A 16,576-nucleotide genomic window follows, 5' to 3' on the forward strand; every position below is an offset into this window, starting at 1 on the left:
TTAGAATTCAAGGCCCACTTGACCAGTATGGCTACCACAGCATTCTGCAGCAACATACAATCCCATCTGCTTTGCACTTAGTGGGACTATCATTTATTTTTCAAACAGTACAATGACCCAAAACACACCTCCAGGCTGTGTAAGGGCTATTTGACCAAGAAGGAGAGTGATGGAGTGCTGCATCAGATGACCTGGCTTCCACAATCACCCAACCTCAACCCAAGTGAAATGGTTTGTGATGAGTTGGACTGCAGAGTTAAGGAGAAGCAGCCAACAAGTGCTCAGCATATGTGGGAACTCCTTCAAGACTGTTGGAAAAGCATTCCAGGTGACTACCTCATGAAGCTGGTTGAGAGAATGCCAAGAGTGTGCAAAGCTGTCGTCAAGGCAAAGGGTGGCTACTTTGAAGAATCTCAAATATATTTTGATTTGTTTAACACTTTTTTGGTTAATACATGATTCCATGTGTGTTATTTCATAGTTTTGATGTCTTCACTATTATTCTACAATGTAGAAAATAGTAAAAATAAAGAAAAACCATTGAAAGAGTAGGTGTGTCCAAACTTTTGATTGGTACTTTATATTTTCCTATATTATTTTCCCCTAACCCTACCATCCCTCCCCCAATTGGAGTAAACTAATGGACAACAACTCTTAGGCTTCTACTTCCATCTTATACATACTATATACATTTAAGGACACATTATAGTTTACATTTGTATCTTTCGCTTGTTTTTAGTCCCATCCTTCAGCTCTACTCAACCCCTCCCATCTATTTCTGAACACTATCCAGTTTTTATATCTATTTTGGCATATTTTTCAACTGTGCTGTGATGTTTCACAAAAGTTCTGAACCTTCCTATTCGGACAGATTCTACATATTGTAAATTAAATATATATATTTTTTGCTAACAGTATTATTGTGTTACTAATTGATTGACTATGACTTTTTAAATCACCTGGCAGTGCTAGCGTTAGCTTCAGGTAAATGTTGCAATTCTTTAGCCATTTCTGTACCTGTGAACAAGCTACATATGGACAGTACCAAAACAAGTGATCTAAATGATTCTGTCTCTTCGCAGGAAAAGCTGCAGAGCTGGGATTGTTGTATCCCCCATATACTGTATATAACATTCTATTGCTTGCAAGAATTTTGTATAATAATTTAAATTGAAAAACTAAGTTTGAATCCGGCGCTGTTTTGTGTATCAGTTCATAAACCATGTGCCATGGAATAGGGAAATCTAAAATTTATTCCCAACTATTTTGCGATCGATATGGCACAGCTGTCAATGTTTTGTCCTTAAATGGAACTGGTATACTTTTTTATTTATCACAATTTTGGTCTTTAATGCAGGGCCGACAGACAAGTTCCTTACTTTCTCCCCCTTCCACTTGCCTCTTCCATTTGTGGTAATTCTGAAATTAGTTGGTTGTAATTTTGAGTAGAGCAGACATTTCCATGTATTTTTGTTAACAGCAAGTGTGACAACTCCACCAGTCCTATTTATGATATCATTAACAAAGATTATACATATTTCTGTTTAAAAATATATAATTTTTTTATCAATTAGTATATTTGAGTGTAATCATAATATATATATATATATATATATATATATATATATATATATATATATATATATATATATATATATATACACACACACTGCTCAAAAAATAAAGGGAACACTTAAACAACACAATGTAACTCCAAGTCAATCACACTTCTGTGAAATCAAACTGTCCACTTAGGAAGCAACACTGATTGACAATAAATTTCACATGCTGTTGTGCAAATGGAATAGACAACAGGTGGAAATTATAGGCAATTAGCAAGACACCCCCAATAAAGGAGTGGTTCTGCAGGTGGGGACCACAGACCACTTCTCAGTTCCTATGCTTCCTGGCTGATGTTTTGGTCACTTTTGAATGTTGGCGGTGCTTTCACTCTAGTGGTAGCATGAAACGGAGTCTACAACCCACACAAGTGGCTCAGGTAGTGCAGCTCATCCAGGATGGCACATCAATGCGAGCTGTGGCAAGAAGGTTTGCTGTGTCTGTCAGCGTAGTGTCCAGAGCATGGAGGCGCTACCAGGAGACAGGCCAGTACATCAGGAGACGTGGAGGAGGCCGTAGGAGGCAACAACCCAGCAGTAGGACCGCTACCTCCACCTTTGTACAAGGAGGAGCAGGAGGAGCACTGCCAGAGCCCTGCAAAATGACCTCCAGCAGGCCACAAATGTGCATGTGTCTGCTCAAACGGTCAGAAACAGACTCCATGAGGGTGGTATGAGGGCCTGACGTCCACAGGTGGGGGTTGTGCTTACAGCCCAACACCGTGCAGGACGTTTGGCATTTGCCAGAGAACACCAAGATTGGCAAATTCGCCACTGGCGCCCTGTGCTCTTCACAGATAAAAGCAGGTTCACACTGAGCACGTGACAGATGTGACAGAGTCTGGAGACGCCGTGGAGAACGTTCTACTGCCTGCAACATCCTCCAGCATGACCGGTTTGGCGGTGGGTCAGTCATGGTGTGGGGTGGCATTTCTTTGGGGGGCCGCACAGCCCTCCATGTGCTCGCCAAAGGTAGCCTGACTGCCATTAGGTACCGAGATGAGATCCCCAGACCCCTTGTGAGACCATATGCTGGTGCGATTGGCCCTGGGTTCCTCCTAATGGAAGACAATGCTAGACCTCATGTGGCTGGAGTGTGTCAGCAGTTCCTGCAAGAGGAAGGCATTGATGCTATGGACTGGCCCGCCCGTTCCCCAGACCTAAATCCAATTGAGCACATCTGGGACATCATGTCTCGCTCCATCCACCAACACCACATTGCACCACAGACTGTCCAGGAATTGGCGGATGCTTTAGTCCAGGTCTGGGAGGAGATCCCTCAGGAGACCATCCGCCACCTCATCAGGAGCATGCCCAGGCGTTGTAGGGAGGTCATACAGGCACGCGGAGGTCACACACACTACTGAGCCTCATTTTGACTTGTTTTAAAGACATTACATCAAAGTTGGATCAGCCTGTAGTGTGGTTTTTCACTTTAATTTTGAGTGTGACTCCAAATCCAGACCTCCATGGGCTGATAAATTGGATTTCCATTGATCATTTTTGTGTGATTTTGTTGTCAGCACATTCAACTATGTAAAGAAAAAAGTATTTAATAAGATTATTTCTTTCATTCAGATCTAGGATGTGTTGTTTAAGTGTTCCCTTTATTTTTTTGAGCAGTATATATATATATATATATATATACACACACACACACACACACACATACATACACAGTTGAAGTCGGAGGTTTACATACACCTTAGCCAAATACATTTAAACTCAGTTTTTCACAATTTCTGACATTTAATCCCAGAAAAAATTGTCAGAAATGTCAGAATAATAGTAGAGAGAATGATTTATTTCAGCTTTTATTTCTTTCATCAGATTCCCAGTGTGTCAGAAGTTTACATACAATCAATTAGTATTTGGTAGCATTGCCTTTAAATTGTTTAACTTGGGTCAAACATTTCAGGTAGCTTTCCACAAGCCTCCCACAATAAGTTGGGTAAATTTTGGCCCATTCCTCCTGACAGAGCTGATGTAACTAAGTCAGGTTTGTAGGCTTCCTTGCTCGCACACACTTTTTCAGTTCTGCCCACAAATTTTCGATAGGATTGAGGTCAGGGCTTTGTGATGGAATATCTTCACTTTGCTGTCCTTAAGAAATTTTGCCACAACTTTGGAAGTATGCTTGGGGTCATTGTCCATTTGGAAGACCCATTTTTTGACCAAGCTTTAACTTCCTGACTGATGTCTTGAGATGTTGCTTCAATATATCTACATAATTTCCCTCCTCATGATGCCATCTATTTTGTGAAGTGCACCAGTCCCTCCTGCAGCAAAGCACACCCACAACATGATGCTGCCAACTCCGTGCTTCACGGTTGGGATGGTGTTCTTCGGCTTGCAAGCCTCCCCCTTTTCCCTCCGAACATAACGATGGTCATTATGGCCAAACAGTTCTATTTTTGTTTCGTCAGACCAGAGGACATTTCTCCAAAAAGTACAATATTTGTCCCCATGTGCAGTTGCAAACCATAGTCTGGCTTTTTTATGGTGGTTTTGGAGCAGCGGCTTCTTCGTTGCTGATCGGCCTTTCAGGTTATGTCGATATAGGACTTGTTTTACTGTGGATATAGATACTTTTGTACCGGTTTCCTCCAGCATCTTCACAAGGTCCTTTGCTGTTGTTCTGGGATTGATTTGCACTTTTCGCACCAAAGTACGTTCATCTCTAGGAGACAGAACGTGTCTCCTTCCTGAGCGGTATGACGGCTGTGTGGTCCCATGGTGTTTATACTTGTGGTACCTTCAGGCGTTTGGAAATTTTTCCCAAGGATGAACCAGACTTGTGGAGGTCTACAATTTTTATATGAGATCTTGGCTGATTTCTTTTGATTTTCCCATGATGTCAAGCAAAGAGGAACTGAGTTTGAAGGTAGGCCTTGAAATACATCCCACAGGTACACCTCCAATTGACTCAAATGATGTCAATTAGCCTATCAGAAGCATCTAAAGCCATGACATCATTTTATGGAATTTTCCAAGCTGCTTAAAAGGCACAGTCAACTTAGTGTATGGAAACTTCTGACCCACTGGAATTGTGATACAGGGAATTATAAGTGAAACAATTGTTGGAAACATTACTTGTGTCATGCTCTGGATAAGAGCGTCTGCTAAAAAATGACTTAAATGTAATGTAAATGTAAGTAGATGTCCTAACCGACTTGCCAAAACTATGGTTTGTTAACAAGGAATTTGTGGAGTGGTTGAAAAACTAGTTTTAGTGACTCCAACCTGTGTATGTAAACTTCCGACTTCAACTGTATAACTTATGTTAATTCCCACCATCAGTCTGAGTTAAGTTCACCTTAGCCTAGCTAAGTGGACTATAGCTAGGCTTCTAGAAAATAAGCTGGGTGTACAGCAACAGTCTCTCTCTCACAGCCATTCCGTCACCATGTATTGTATGTAACCACTCAAATTTATGGGAAGAACTATGGGCAATAGCACTGATAAAGTATATTTTAGTTGACATGCCTGTGTGATGTGTCTAATATACATAAATAAAAATTTATGTTATCTTTTGAATCATAAGCTCTTTGCTCTTACAACAGAAGTAAAACTATTTAATAAAGACCATATATGCCAAACATGCTATGAAAAGGTTATTGTTTTGTAATCTATCAATTGAAAAATGAAAATGAGTTGTTTATACAAAACTTTATTGCATTTGGTCATCCCCAAAATTAGGCCATTAAAATGGTTAGTTACTTAGTTGCATCCTTCCTCAGGGAACTGTCTGTGGATAGCTGACAACAGGGTGGCAGGTTTTTTGATGTGCTGCTCAAGAGTTTCATAGCCCAGAAGACTCACCTGGGGACAGGGGGATGGACACATGTTAGTTTTTATAAAAGTCTGGGAGACTTTTACAGGGAGGAGAGAGCATGAATTTGAGTGAGTACATTTAATCCAATCCAACCAGTGGCCCAGGACAATATGCTATGCTATCACACAGGCAGACTGCCATTGTAAAGGAGATTTACAGAGTGAATCAAGTGTACTATTACGAGTGGAGCTTACTTCTATGTGCTTTGGAGAGATCTCAGGTAGTTGGTCAGTAGGCTCTGGAGGACCTTGGACCATTCTGTTTCTATGGTACCTGGAGAGAGACAGATAGAGGTAGTGAGTGTGCTTGAAATACAGTCCTCACCCCTGACCTCCCACTGACCCAGGGCGTTCTGCCTAAACCCTCTAATCACAGTCTCTCTGACAGGGAGTTACTCCAGGATTATACAGGTGTATGGTGTACAGGTGGTGTACAGGGCTTCTCCACTTATATGAGTGGAGTATTAGTACTCTTGATACTCGTAAAAGTATCATGCAATTTAAAGAAAAACAACATGACTTACTGACACAAGAGTGTTCCATGTTCCGGCTAGTAGCAAACCTCATCCTGGATGCAGATAAATGTCCTGCCTTGTCAAATGGTGGCATCTATCTCCACCAGGCTCAAAGAAATCAGATGACAAACCTGAAGAGATTAACAAAAGAAAATGGTACCTGCATTTAGGTTTCATGTATTTGTTAGCCTATTTCATGATTCATGTCTGTAAATGACAACAATAGAGCTGATTAAAAAATATGACATGCCATCCAATCAAATTATATTATGGCACAAGGTCCATCTCACTAACAATTGCTACTTCAACTTATTCCATCACAACATCATGCTCCTCCTTATTTTACTGTAGTTAGTTAACTTAGATGCTTGTGATTGTTGAGACCCAATTTTGCAGACAGACTGCTTCAAAGATGATGTTGGAAAACATTTGCTAGTCAACATGCATTGCTTTGGACACATGCCACGATTCTTGCTTTACATCTTACAGATATAGCTACCATAGGTAGCTAGATAATAATAGTTTATGATAATTGCAGTTTAGTTTATCATCATCTACTGCAACTAGCTATGTGTAAAACTGAAAGACTGGCTGTAAAACGCAACAAGTTAGCTAGCTAACTAGATAACCAACAAGCTAGCTAGCTACTGTAGCTGGCTTGACACTCACTCCTTAACGTTAGCTTACCATGCTTTTCAGGACAACTCAAAATTCTTCTTGCCAATCCCTTCGACTCCTTCTTGCCTACTCCTGTCTCTCAGTCTTCTTCTAGGTTCAAAACGTTATGGATGTAGACAGTCCGGTGTCTTATTGTCAAAAAGCAACCCGCTCATTATACAGCCATCTGGTGCAGTCAACGGCTCAGTGTTCCAGAGCTGTTCACTGGCACAGCAGCATCGATGTTATCTCAGATTTCCCAACGTCAAATAAAAAAGTGACATATCATATTGATACATATCTGCACTGCATATTATTGTTTGGGGGGGGGGTGCTAATGTGAAGCATTTCATGAAACCATAAATATAAGAATATGAATTAATTTAATGTTTCCCCAGGGGTGCAATAACAACTGGGCTTGAAATCACCGCCCTAGTTTAAGCACCGCCATCGCCTAATCATGATTCATCCAAATAATCTATGAAAACCCCAAACCAGGAACTACTGCTGCTCGTAATCACATACTGTAATTCTACATGAGTCTTCACTGTTCACGTGTGAATCTGTCCACGAAAGATTAGCCAACACAGAACACGCCTAAGGCCTGCCTACCTGAGCCAGTGCCTGAACCAAGCAGAGAGAACTCCGGCAAGGGGTGAGCAGGACACGCATGACCAGCCTCTCAAAACAGACAGCAATTATTTCATCATTTATTCATGGTCTAACCTCGGTGCCCTCTACCTTGTGGAGAGGAAGCACTGGAAACCATGCTAGGTTTCCCCACCATGCTAATCAGAGTGAGCGCTTCAGCTCTGCATCATATGATGAGCAATACTCAATTGGGGTCAACAACAGGGCTCTTCAAGCTCTACACCATGCACTTCAGGTAAATAGGAATAAATATGAATGGTTAGAAAATGTACTTGTGTGAATAATTCATTTCCCTAATCCCTCAACACAAAATGGCTGTATGATGACCTTTGCCCTGCAACCTGGTTCTGAAGGTCAGGCTCAGATTGGGGTGTCAGAGTCCTCTGGCCATGCAGATGGTAGGAATGTTGTGTTATTGTATATGAGCCTAAACAAATATTTTGTAATTCTCCCTACCGGCTATTCAGCATGCTACCATTTCTATCCACACATGCTATCATTTCTAACTAAATGTCATCCATGACCCTCCATCCATGACCCTCCACCTCTCAAATAGGCTAACTGCAGTAAATAGCTATCCAAGGTATTAACGGATTTTAATGTGGCATCTGTACTACCCTCATAATCATCATGTGTCCTATTCCCAGTGCAGATTAAGTATCTACTATAAATTCCTTTAGTGTGTACCAGAAGATAAAAGCACCCGAGATACTGTATCCAATGGAATGCCCATTCCCCATGTAGCCTTTGATGAATCAGTGGCGGAGTTTGTTTTGCATGGCTCGGTGCTTTGGGTGGGTGAAGATTTCACTTAAGGACCAATGGAATGGTCTAAAATGAGCAAACTCTCCCTACCTGGGGCACACAATACGAACTCAACCATTGTCACGATGTTGCAATGCAACCAACCAGCCAGCCAATGATAAACATCGGAGACCCATGAAACCACCGCAACAGCCTTGAGATCCCACAATCTACCGAAATGAACAGCGAGACGATTCCATTTACCCAGCAGCATCTCTGTCATTCAGCATTTCATCCCCAGATGAGACGGTCAGTCGCCGTCACCCACAAAAAAACAATCGTCAGTCTATACAGCCGACAACAGTCAGTCTCGCTAAAATGAGCTCTGTGAGAATCACAGTCAGGATGAATAGAGTTTTGATGGCGTATCAGTGCTCTAACATTAGGAGTTATTCATATTCCCAGCACACCGCCGCGTTCCACCGCCGCGGTGTAGGGACGGGCTAATTCCTTGTCTTTATGGAAGAGGAAGGGATAACAAATCCCCCTGTGGAGGATGCTTCAGGTAAACAGTGTGGCGTCAACTCGGCGGTGCTAGCCTCGTATCTTCACAGGGGCAGCAAGATTAATTTGAGGGAATTAAAGAAGCCCCCTCAGTGACAAACACATGGAACCCACGGCCACAGAGCAGACTGGCACAGTAGACCACGATACAGGGCTACACGGATTGCGATGACAATGGCACACAAAGTGAAAGACAAAAGCATACATTGGTTTCAGTAGGGGACTTTGGCAGAGGGTGGTGCTTGTGCCAATTTTAAGATTGGGGGATCTGGGTGAGATGAGTGGTTGGATGTGTGTTGCTGCCCATCTGCCAGTGTCACGCCACCCCTCCCTCAGTCCTGTGGACTAAGATTGCCATGGTCCTGCGGGATCAGCCCACGCTGATAAGAGTTAACTCTGCTCCCCCCCGCTAATGTGGAATGGTGCAGAGGACGGAGAGGAGTCACCTTCCACGGACAGACATGTTACCGATACGGAGGGGAGAATCGCAGGATAGTTTGCCAGACTCTGAGGGATAGGCTCCTGTAATTGTCATGGCCATCATCCTAATTATAGAAGCCAATAATGTCATCACTGACATCAGTCATTACTTTCAAGCCCGTCATCTATTTCATGCTTCTGGTTGTCACCATCAACAGCCGAACCATCAACAGGCAGACCATTAACAGCCTAACCATCACCAGCATCCCAGTCATCATGACCGTTACCATCATATGAAAACTCCCTGAATAAAGTTTTCATCAGATCCATTGTCATCTGTGCGCCCTCGATATTGTATAATATATATGGACCCGGCAGGTAGAGTAAAAGCAAAACACTTATCTCCGGCTTTTATTCCACTGGAAGAGGAGGACATTTGTGTTAGTGCTAAGTGTGCGGTAGCTGATAAAAATGGTGAATACAGTACATACCGGCGGGATGAGAGATTAAGAATAACAGAGGGAATAAAAGTAATGTATCTTTCCTTTCTGCAATCGCTGTCAGCAGTCATGCTAAGAGGGAGCATTTATGCAATTAAAGTCTGTGTGTGCCGTACCACATGCAAGAGACCCTGCTGACAATGCATTTGGCTATCCTCGCTTCGCGAGTTAGTGAGGAAACTTTATTTACATGCCATTAGGCTGTGTAAACACATCAGGACCCTGAATTATGTGATGAACAACGCCATTAAAACAATCTCTTAATATGTAACTAACATCACTTTATAACGTACAGTGCTACTGATCTCCATCGACTCGTTTTTTGCTTTCTATGCAGTTACCATTGCATACACAACTAATGGGTCTGTTCATTTTGATTGAATGTTTTTATTGTTTTTAGTAAGGTACACAAAACAGGAACACATGGACAAAGAAGGAAGTGACAAGAATGAAGAAAACATACAGTTCCCATCCCACAGGACTTCCCCAACCCAAAGTTACATTAGCGGTTCACAATAGCAGTCTTTTTACAGTCATATGCTAATGAAAGAGCAGATATGTTTCTCTCACCCGGCCAAGGCATTCGTGCTACAGATATTTCCATGTTTATAATGTAAATGAATGATAGCACCCACCGCTGTCTGTTTAAAGAATGCGGAGCCTGCCAACGTGAGGCTATCATCTTCTTGGCTGCTGTTAATCCAGCCAGCCAAATTACGTCGCTGTCCGACAGATAGGTCTAAAGTAGTGTCATCATTTATCAATAAAATAGATGGTGAACATGGTACACTTCTACACATTATATCAGAGAGACAGGATGAAACAACCCCAGAAACGTAAAACGTCTGGACATTACCAAACCCCCCCCCCCCCCCCCCACTAAGCCCAAGATGTACTCTTAAGGAGCCTAACGCTGCTCCTTAAGGTCCAAGGATCGTATGTTATTTTCAGAGGTAGACTGGCTCTAGCTGCCAAAACAGCCAAATAATGCATCTAAACGTGAATCGATTCTCAATTTTGATACGGTTCTAGAAACTTCAAATAATTTCACAAATATATACACTTACTGTACACTGTTTTAACCGGCTTTATCACGGTTGCAGCCGACAGTATTGTTCAGTGGCAACACGTTTCTGATGGGCTTCTTCAGTTGCACACAGGTATTTGGAGCATGCTAAATAGCGAATTAGCACAGGTGGTCCCTCTGTCATCCATCTCTCGTCCGTAAACACGCGCTGCAACATGGAGATATGGCTGTGTGGGAACATTAACCCTATAAAAGGTGTGTATTCATTTAACCTTTAGTTTTTTTAACATTATTTCTGGCTGATATGAAAGAGAAGGTATATCTCCAAAACCGTACAGCAAGCGATGCATGTTAATGTTCTGACCCAGCGCCAAGGATCTTCACAAAACAAATTACTTACAGTTTAAGTCGGAAGTTTACATACACTTAGGTTGGAGTCATTAAAACTTGTTTTTCAATCACTCCACAAATTTCTTGTTAACAAACTACAGTTTTGGCAAGTCAGTTAGGACATCTACTTTGTGCATGACACAAGTCATTTTTCCAAAAATTGTTTACAGACAGATTATTTCACATATAATTCCCTGTATCACAATTCCAGTGGGTCAGACGTTTACATACACTAAGTTGACTGTGCCTTTAAACAGCTTGGAAAATTCCAGAAAATTATGTCATGCCTTTAGACACTTCTGATAGGCTAACTAACACAATTGGAGCCAATAGGAGGTGTACCTGTGGATGTAGTTCAAGGCCTACCTTCAAACTCAGTGCCTCTTTGCTTGACATCATGGGAAAATCAAAAGAAATCAGCCAAGACGTCAGAAAAAAAATTGTAGACCTCCACAAGTCTTGTTCATCCTTGGGAGCAATTTACAAACGCCTGAAGGTACCACGTTCATCTGTACAAACAATTGTACGCAAGTATAAACACCATGGGACCACGTAGCCGTCATTCCGCCCAGGAAGGAGATGTGCTCTGTCTCCTAGAGATGAACGTACTTTGGTGCGAAAGGTGCAAATCAATCCCAGAACAACAGCAAAGGACCTTGTGAAGATGGAGGAAACAGGTACAAAAGTATCTATATCCACAGTAAAACGAGTCCTATATCGACATAACCTGAAAGGCCGCTCAACTCAGTTAAACTGAGTTTGAATGTATTTGGCTAAGGTGTATGTAAACTTCCGACTTCAACTGTATGTGTAACGTAATGGAACTGAGAGTCATGACCAAGGGCTACATCCCACTAGCTATCTACCATAGAATTTCACAAAATGTAACAACATAACACATCTGGTTATGAAACAACAAAATGTTAACATGGATGCAACTGGGAGAACCTCTTAAGTAACAATTTCTTACAGACAATGCAACTGTAGGATAAAGGATGGCAGTAGATATTTGAGGGAGGAGTTTAATGTGCATCTTCTTGCGCCATCTTGTACTTGAATGACCTCTAACCTGTGATCTTCTTCTTCTTGTGGCTTTCTGGCAGACTAAATGCTGTGTTGCGTAATGCTGCCTTTTGCAGGTCGGAGTGCAGATTGCACAATTTGGGGAAAACTTAAACTGCACCACCATCTAACCCTGCACCTATACACTATCCCCCAAAACCCTCCACTCCTTCCTACTACTTTGTCTCTTAACAATCATACACCAGACCGTCGACTTGGGAAGAATTCCTGTAGAATCTTCTGCATGACATGAAACTTCCTGTAGAATCTTCTGCACTAAAATCTCTCACACCCAAATATTTCTCTGCAGCTGCAACTACCACATCTATGTTCTCTGATTTCAGCTCCATCAGTGCAGTGCAATTGTTCACCATGGCTATAAACGCAATAAATCCAACCTTACTAAAACTCATCCTCTCTGGATCTCTCTCTTCAGGCCTACTCACTGGGAGGCTCCCAGTCGACTCACTCACCCTTGGGACATTCTCTACTCTCTTCATTGCCTCAGCATAGGACATGTTTTGCCACACTCAAACTCTGGCAATCTCAACCTGTCTCTCTCTCACAGGGCACTTTGGATCCCCAGTTGCATGGGCACCCCCACAGTTGGCACACAGTGCTTTCTCCATCCCGACTGTACACTCCCTCTGACTATGCCCTCCTGCACATTTCTCACATCTTGGGATCAGTCTACGCACTGCTGCAACATGTCAGAATCCTTGGCACCTAAAGCACCGTAGGGGGTTCGGAACATAGGCCCTCACAGAATAACAAATATAACTCAACCTGACCTTATCAGGTAGAAACTCTGTGTCGAAGCTCAACAAGACAGACAGGGTACCGTCAGTCTCGCCATTGCCATCGGGTCTACGTCTCACCAAACACTAGGAATATTCTATTTAATTTGATCAGCCTCTACACTCTACGCTACCCCACTGATCATTCCTTTGAGAGGCGCCCTGCTCCGGAGAGAAAAACATCACACTCCCTCCAAAAGGCCTCTAACCTTGTCACATGACATGAGTCAATAAAAGGCAAATATCTGACCAGTAGTTGGCGAGAAGCCACAGAAACGTCTAACTGGAAACATGACAGTGGCCATGTGACTACCCTTGGTTGAAGTCAGGACATGGTCTTTGCAGCACCTGAGTCACACTGGGTCCAGTAGCACTTGCAGTTACTACATTTCTACTCTTCCCCGATGTTTGATGTGTGTGTGTGTGTGTGTGTGTGAGAGAGAGAGTCACAGAAAGTATTTTTTTGTGTGTGCCACACACACCCACATCCATTCACATCCAGACGCACACACACACAATCGTCCGGAGCATCTGCTTCCCTCTGTCGGGTCCTCAGGTGGCACACAGGGCTAGTTCAGCCCACTTACACTGATGGCCATCTGGTTTAGGCTATATAAGTGGCCCATCAGTTTACACATGGCAGAGAGACTCCCTGCTAGGCTGCCCTCAACCCATGGTACACACTCCTGCCACCACTCAGAGTCTTATGATGTGCATGTTCACCAGACAAAACCTAGTGTCCCAAAACCAAATCCTTCCAGCCATCTCAAACTGCCCATACATTTTAGCAGAGCCCCAAGATGGAGACCATGTATCTCTCGTTGTTTCCAGACAACGAGACGTAACTGTACAACGGCAGAGCTACAGTAGGAGCTGCACAGACACATAAAACACGACGACAGTAGACATCTCTCTATAGACGAGTTGTGAATCGATAGATTTGATGAATTGGGTGATAAATATGGCACTGCAAGTGGCTTCCTCAAATCTGCCCGATTACATGAAGTGGCTTTGAGCTGAAGTAGGGGGGAGGGAGTGTTGGGCTCAGAACACCTTAATGCATTGCAGAGAAATCCCAGTCATCCACAATCACTAAGGGGCTTAGCTACAGACTTTGAGAAGAAACACCCCAAGAGCATATAAGTATGGATCTACTATCAGCGGTCCTCTCACAAGCATGACTGTACATTGGCTTAGTTAAATTGAGTATTTCACAAATGAAATCTTCTTGGAAAACTCCCTAAAATTATTGTGGGGCATTTTCTGGGAGAAGACTAGTGGACAAAGTCAGCTTAAAAGTTAATTTGTTTTGTATTACTTCACAGTGCAGGCTTGTGTGCTTCCTATGACATTTGTATTTGCATCAACCTTTTCTGCAATGTATTGCGTACTTCTTATAACATTCCTGCCAACCAAATCAATGTAATGCTTAGTTTGGTCGAAATAGCAAAATGAGTGCTGCCGATTTTTTTCCAAACAAATTAGAATGTCTATTTGATGCACCATGAACAACAGCATCCAAAACGTAATAGTATTGATCTATGATACAATGTAAATAGTTTTAAAATCCCATGGAGGATAATTGGATGGCTTGTGTCTGTGTGTGCGCTTGTGAGAGAGGGCAAGAAAGAGAGAGAGAAAGCATGTGACTGTGTGTGTGCTCATGAGAAAGCGAGTGCATGTGACTGTGTGTGTGCGTGCATGCTTGCGTGTGTGTGTGTGAATTTGCGCTCAGATGAAGGACCGTTCATGAAGACGCCGAAACAGTGAGTGTTCATATTACCAAACGGTAATGAAAAAGGCATGGCCTTTGCCCATCATTTCCTGTGCATCAATACACCTCGACCCATCCTCCTCATCCAATGACGTAGACCTCCGTTGTGATATCCACCAATAGGTAACTCAACAGCATCTCTCTCACATTCCGCTGCATTAACTCCTTTACAACAGGTGTGACCTGTTGTCGGCGGCCATTAAAATCATTAACTGGGGCCAGCGCATCCCTCCCTCGTTATCGCTACGGCTGTCGCATGTCTGTCTGCTTAATTAATCTACACACTCTCAGGGATGGAGGAGGTGGCGTGTCAACGGCCATGATTAAAAATTGATCTGGGGCATGGGGAGGATGATGAAAACTCGGAGCAAGACGCCGAGGATTAGCACATGATTATGGGCCTGGGGAGGTGACAGGGCCTTTCGCTGAGCTCGGCTGGATTTGGACCAGAGGAGGAGAAAGAGAAAAGTGCTGCGGTGACTGTGCAGTACAAAAGGTCCTCACTCACGCCCATGTAACTAACTAGAGCCAAGTGGCTTCTTTGAACTGTCGCCCTTGATTTCATTCATTATTTTTCATGGCTTGAGTACAATTGGCAGTCATTGAAGCAGGTATTTGGTACTTGTGTTAATGCCCAGTTGATGTTAGGGGGTGTAATCTAATTAGCTAATACTAAGTGAATCATTTAATTAAGGGACAATGGCCTAATGGTTAACTAAGTGCGTAATGCCATGTGTGTGTATACACATATTAGTAGAGAATTACAAACTAATTAAATAAGGAAGGCATGAGTCGTAAGTGAACTAACTACTAGCAAGACTCAGGCTCAGTAGAAGAACTAGGGAGAAACACACTGCTTACACATTCTCCCATTGATTGATAAAACATACCATGACTGGGGTTACAAAGCTACCAGTAATTTACCAAAGTTACCAGAATCTTCAGTGATTTTGGTAATTAACAGAAAATCTATGGGAATCTATTGTAAGTTTGGTTATGTATACTTGCAAATAGCCTAATTCATGAAAAAAGGCTTGAATCAACAATGGCATTATTTTCAATTCCTTCTGTAACTTGTCCAACTATTGAATTTTTTTCACAACTGTTACCAGTTTGACGCCAAAGCATTGACAACAAATACATATTGGCATAGTAAAAAAAAATCATATAAAAGCTATTTAATGCTGCAACCCTCATATTAAACCCCAACAGGTATTAATTAAGTTGACGGTTTATATTTAGGATAATGTTTTGCAGCTTTGTCCTATTTCTTTTCTTTGAAGATCATCTTGTTTAATTATTTCATGTGATAAGGCCGCACAGAGGGCCAGAGATAATTACACACACTTGTGATATTCTGAAGTACCTAGATATCTTGTGATTGTCACGGCTTGACCAATATTTAGGTATTATTTGTATTATATTTGGTCAGGACGTGGCAGAGGTATATTTGTTTTGTATTATGTGGTTTTGTGTGTGGTGTAGTGGGGGTGTTAGTTTTGGTATAGGTTCTAGGTTTGTTTTTCTATGTGTAGTTTTGGGTGCTGGACTCTCAATTGGAGGCAGGTGTTTCTAGTTGCCTCTGATTGGGAGTCCTATAAGTAGGTGTGTATTTGTTTGGTAGGTTGTGGGTAGTTGTATTTTGCACTGCGTTTATTTATGCCTGTAGAACTGTCACTAGTCTTATTTCGTTTTCTTGTTTTTCCTCCGTGTTCACATTCATTTAATAAATTAAGACGATGAGCACTAACTCCTCTGCGTATTGGTCCACGTTCTCCGACGATGATTTCGCTATATCGTCTGACGACGAAGAAAGCTGTGACAGTGATAGATTACGTAGAATCCATGAAAGATACCAAAATTCTGGTAGTTTACTGGTAAACCTTGAAAGTTTCCAGTAATATGCCCTGCCTTTGTAACCCTAACCATGACCCAACATTCCTTTTTTAAAACTTAAGTTCAGGATATAATCGGATCATTCCAGAGTTGAAACAGGGATACCAGTGTGTGGTTTTAGGGTTA

General features: G+C 42.3%; 1 protein-coding gene across 6 annotated transcripts in view; it reads right to left on the reverse strand.

Moving 5' to 3' along the window:
- LOC115205974 (leucine-rich repeat and fibronectin type III domain-containing protein 1-like protein) overlaps positions 1–16,576 on the reverse strand; it is a 114,073-nt gene that overhangs the window by 20,951 nt on the left and 76,546 nt on the right. Inside the window, exon 5 of one of the 6 annotated variants that reach the window (XM_029772440.1) lies at positions 10,586–10,739. The exons of the other annotated variants lie outside the window; for them this stretch is intronic. Coding sequence (XP_029628300.1) covers positions 10,712–10,739 — 28 coding nt within the window. The 3' untranslated portion in view covers positions 10,586–10,711. Of the gene's footprint in view, positions 1–10,585; positions 10,740–16,576 lie in introns of those variants that run through there. 6 annotated transcript variants of the gene reach the window in all.

Source organism: Salmo trutta, chromosome 13 (genome assembly GCF_901001165.1).
Source record: "Salmo trutta chromosome 13, fSalTru1.1, whole genome shotgun sequence".
NCBI classification, from domain to species: Eukaryota; Metazoa; Chordata; class Actinopteri; order Salmoniformes; family Salmonidae; genus Salmo; species Salmo trutta.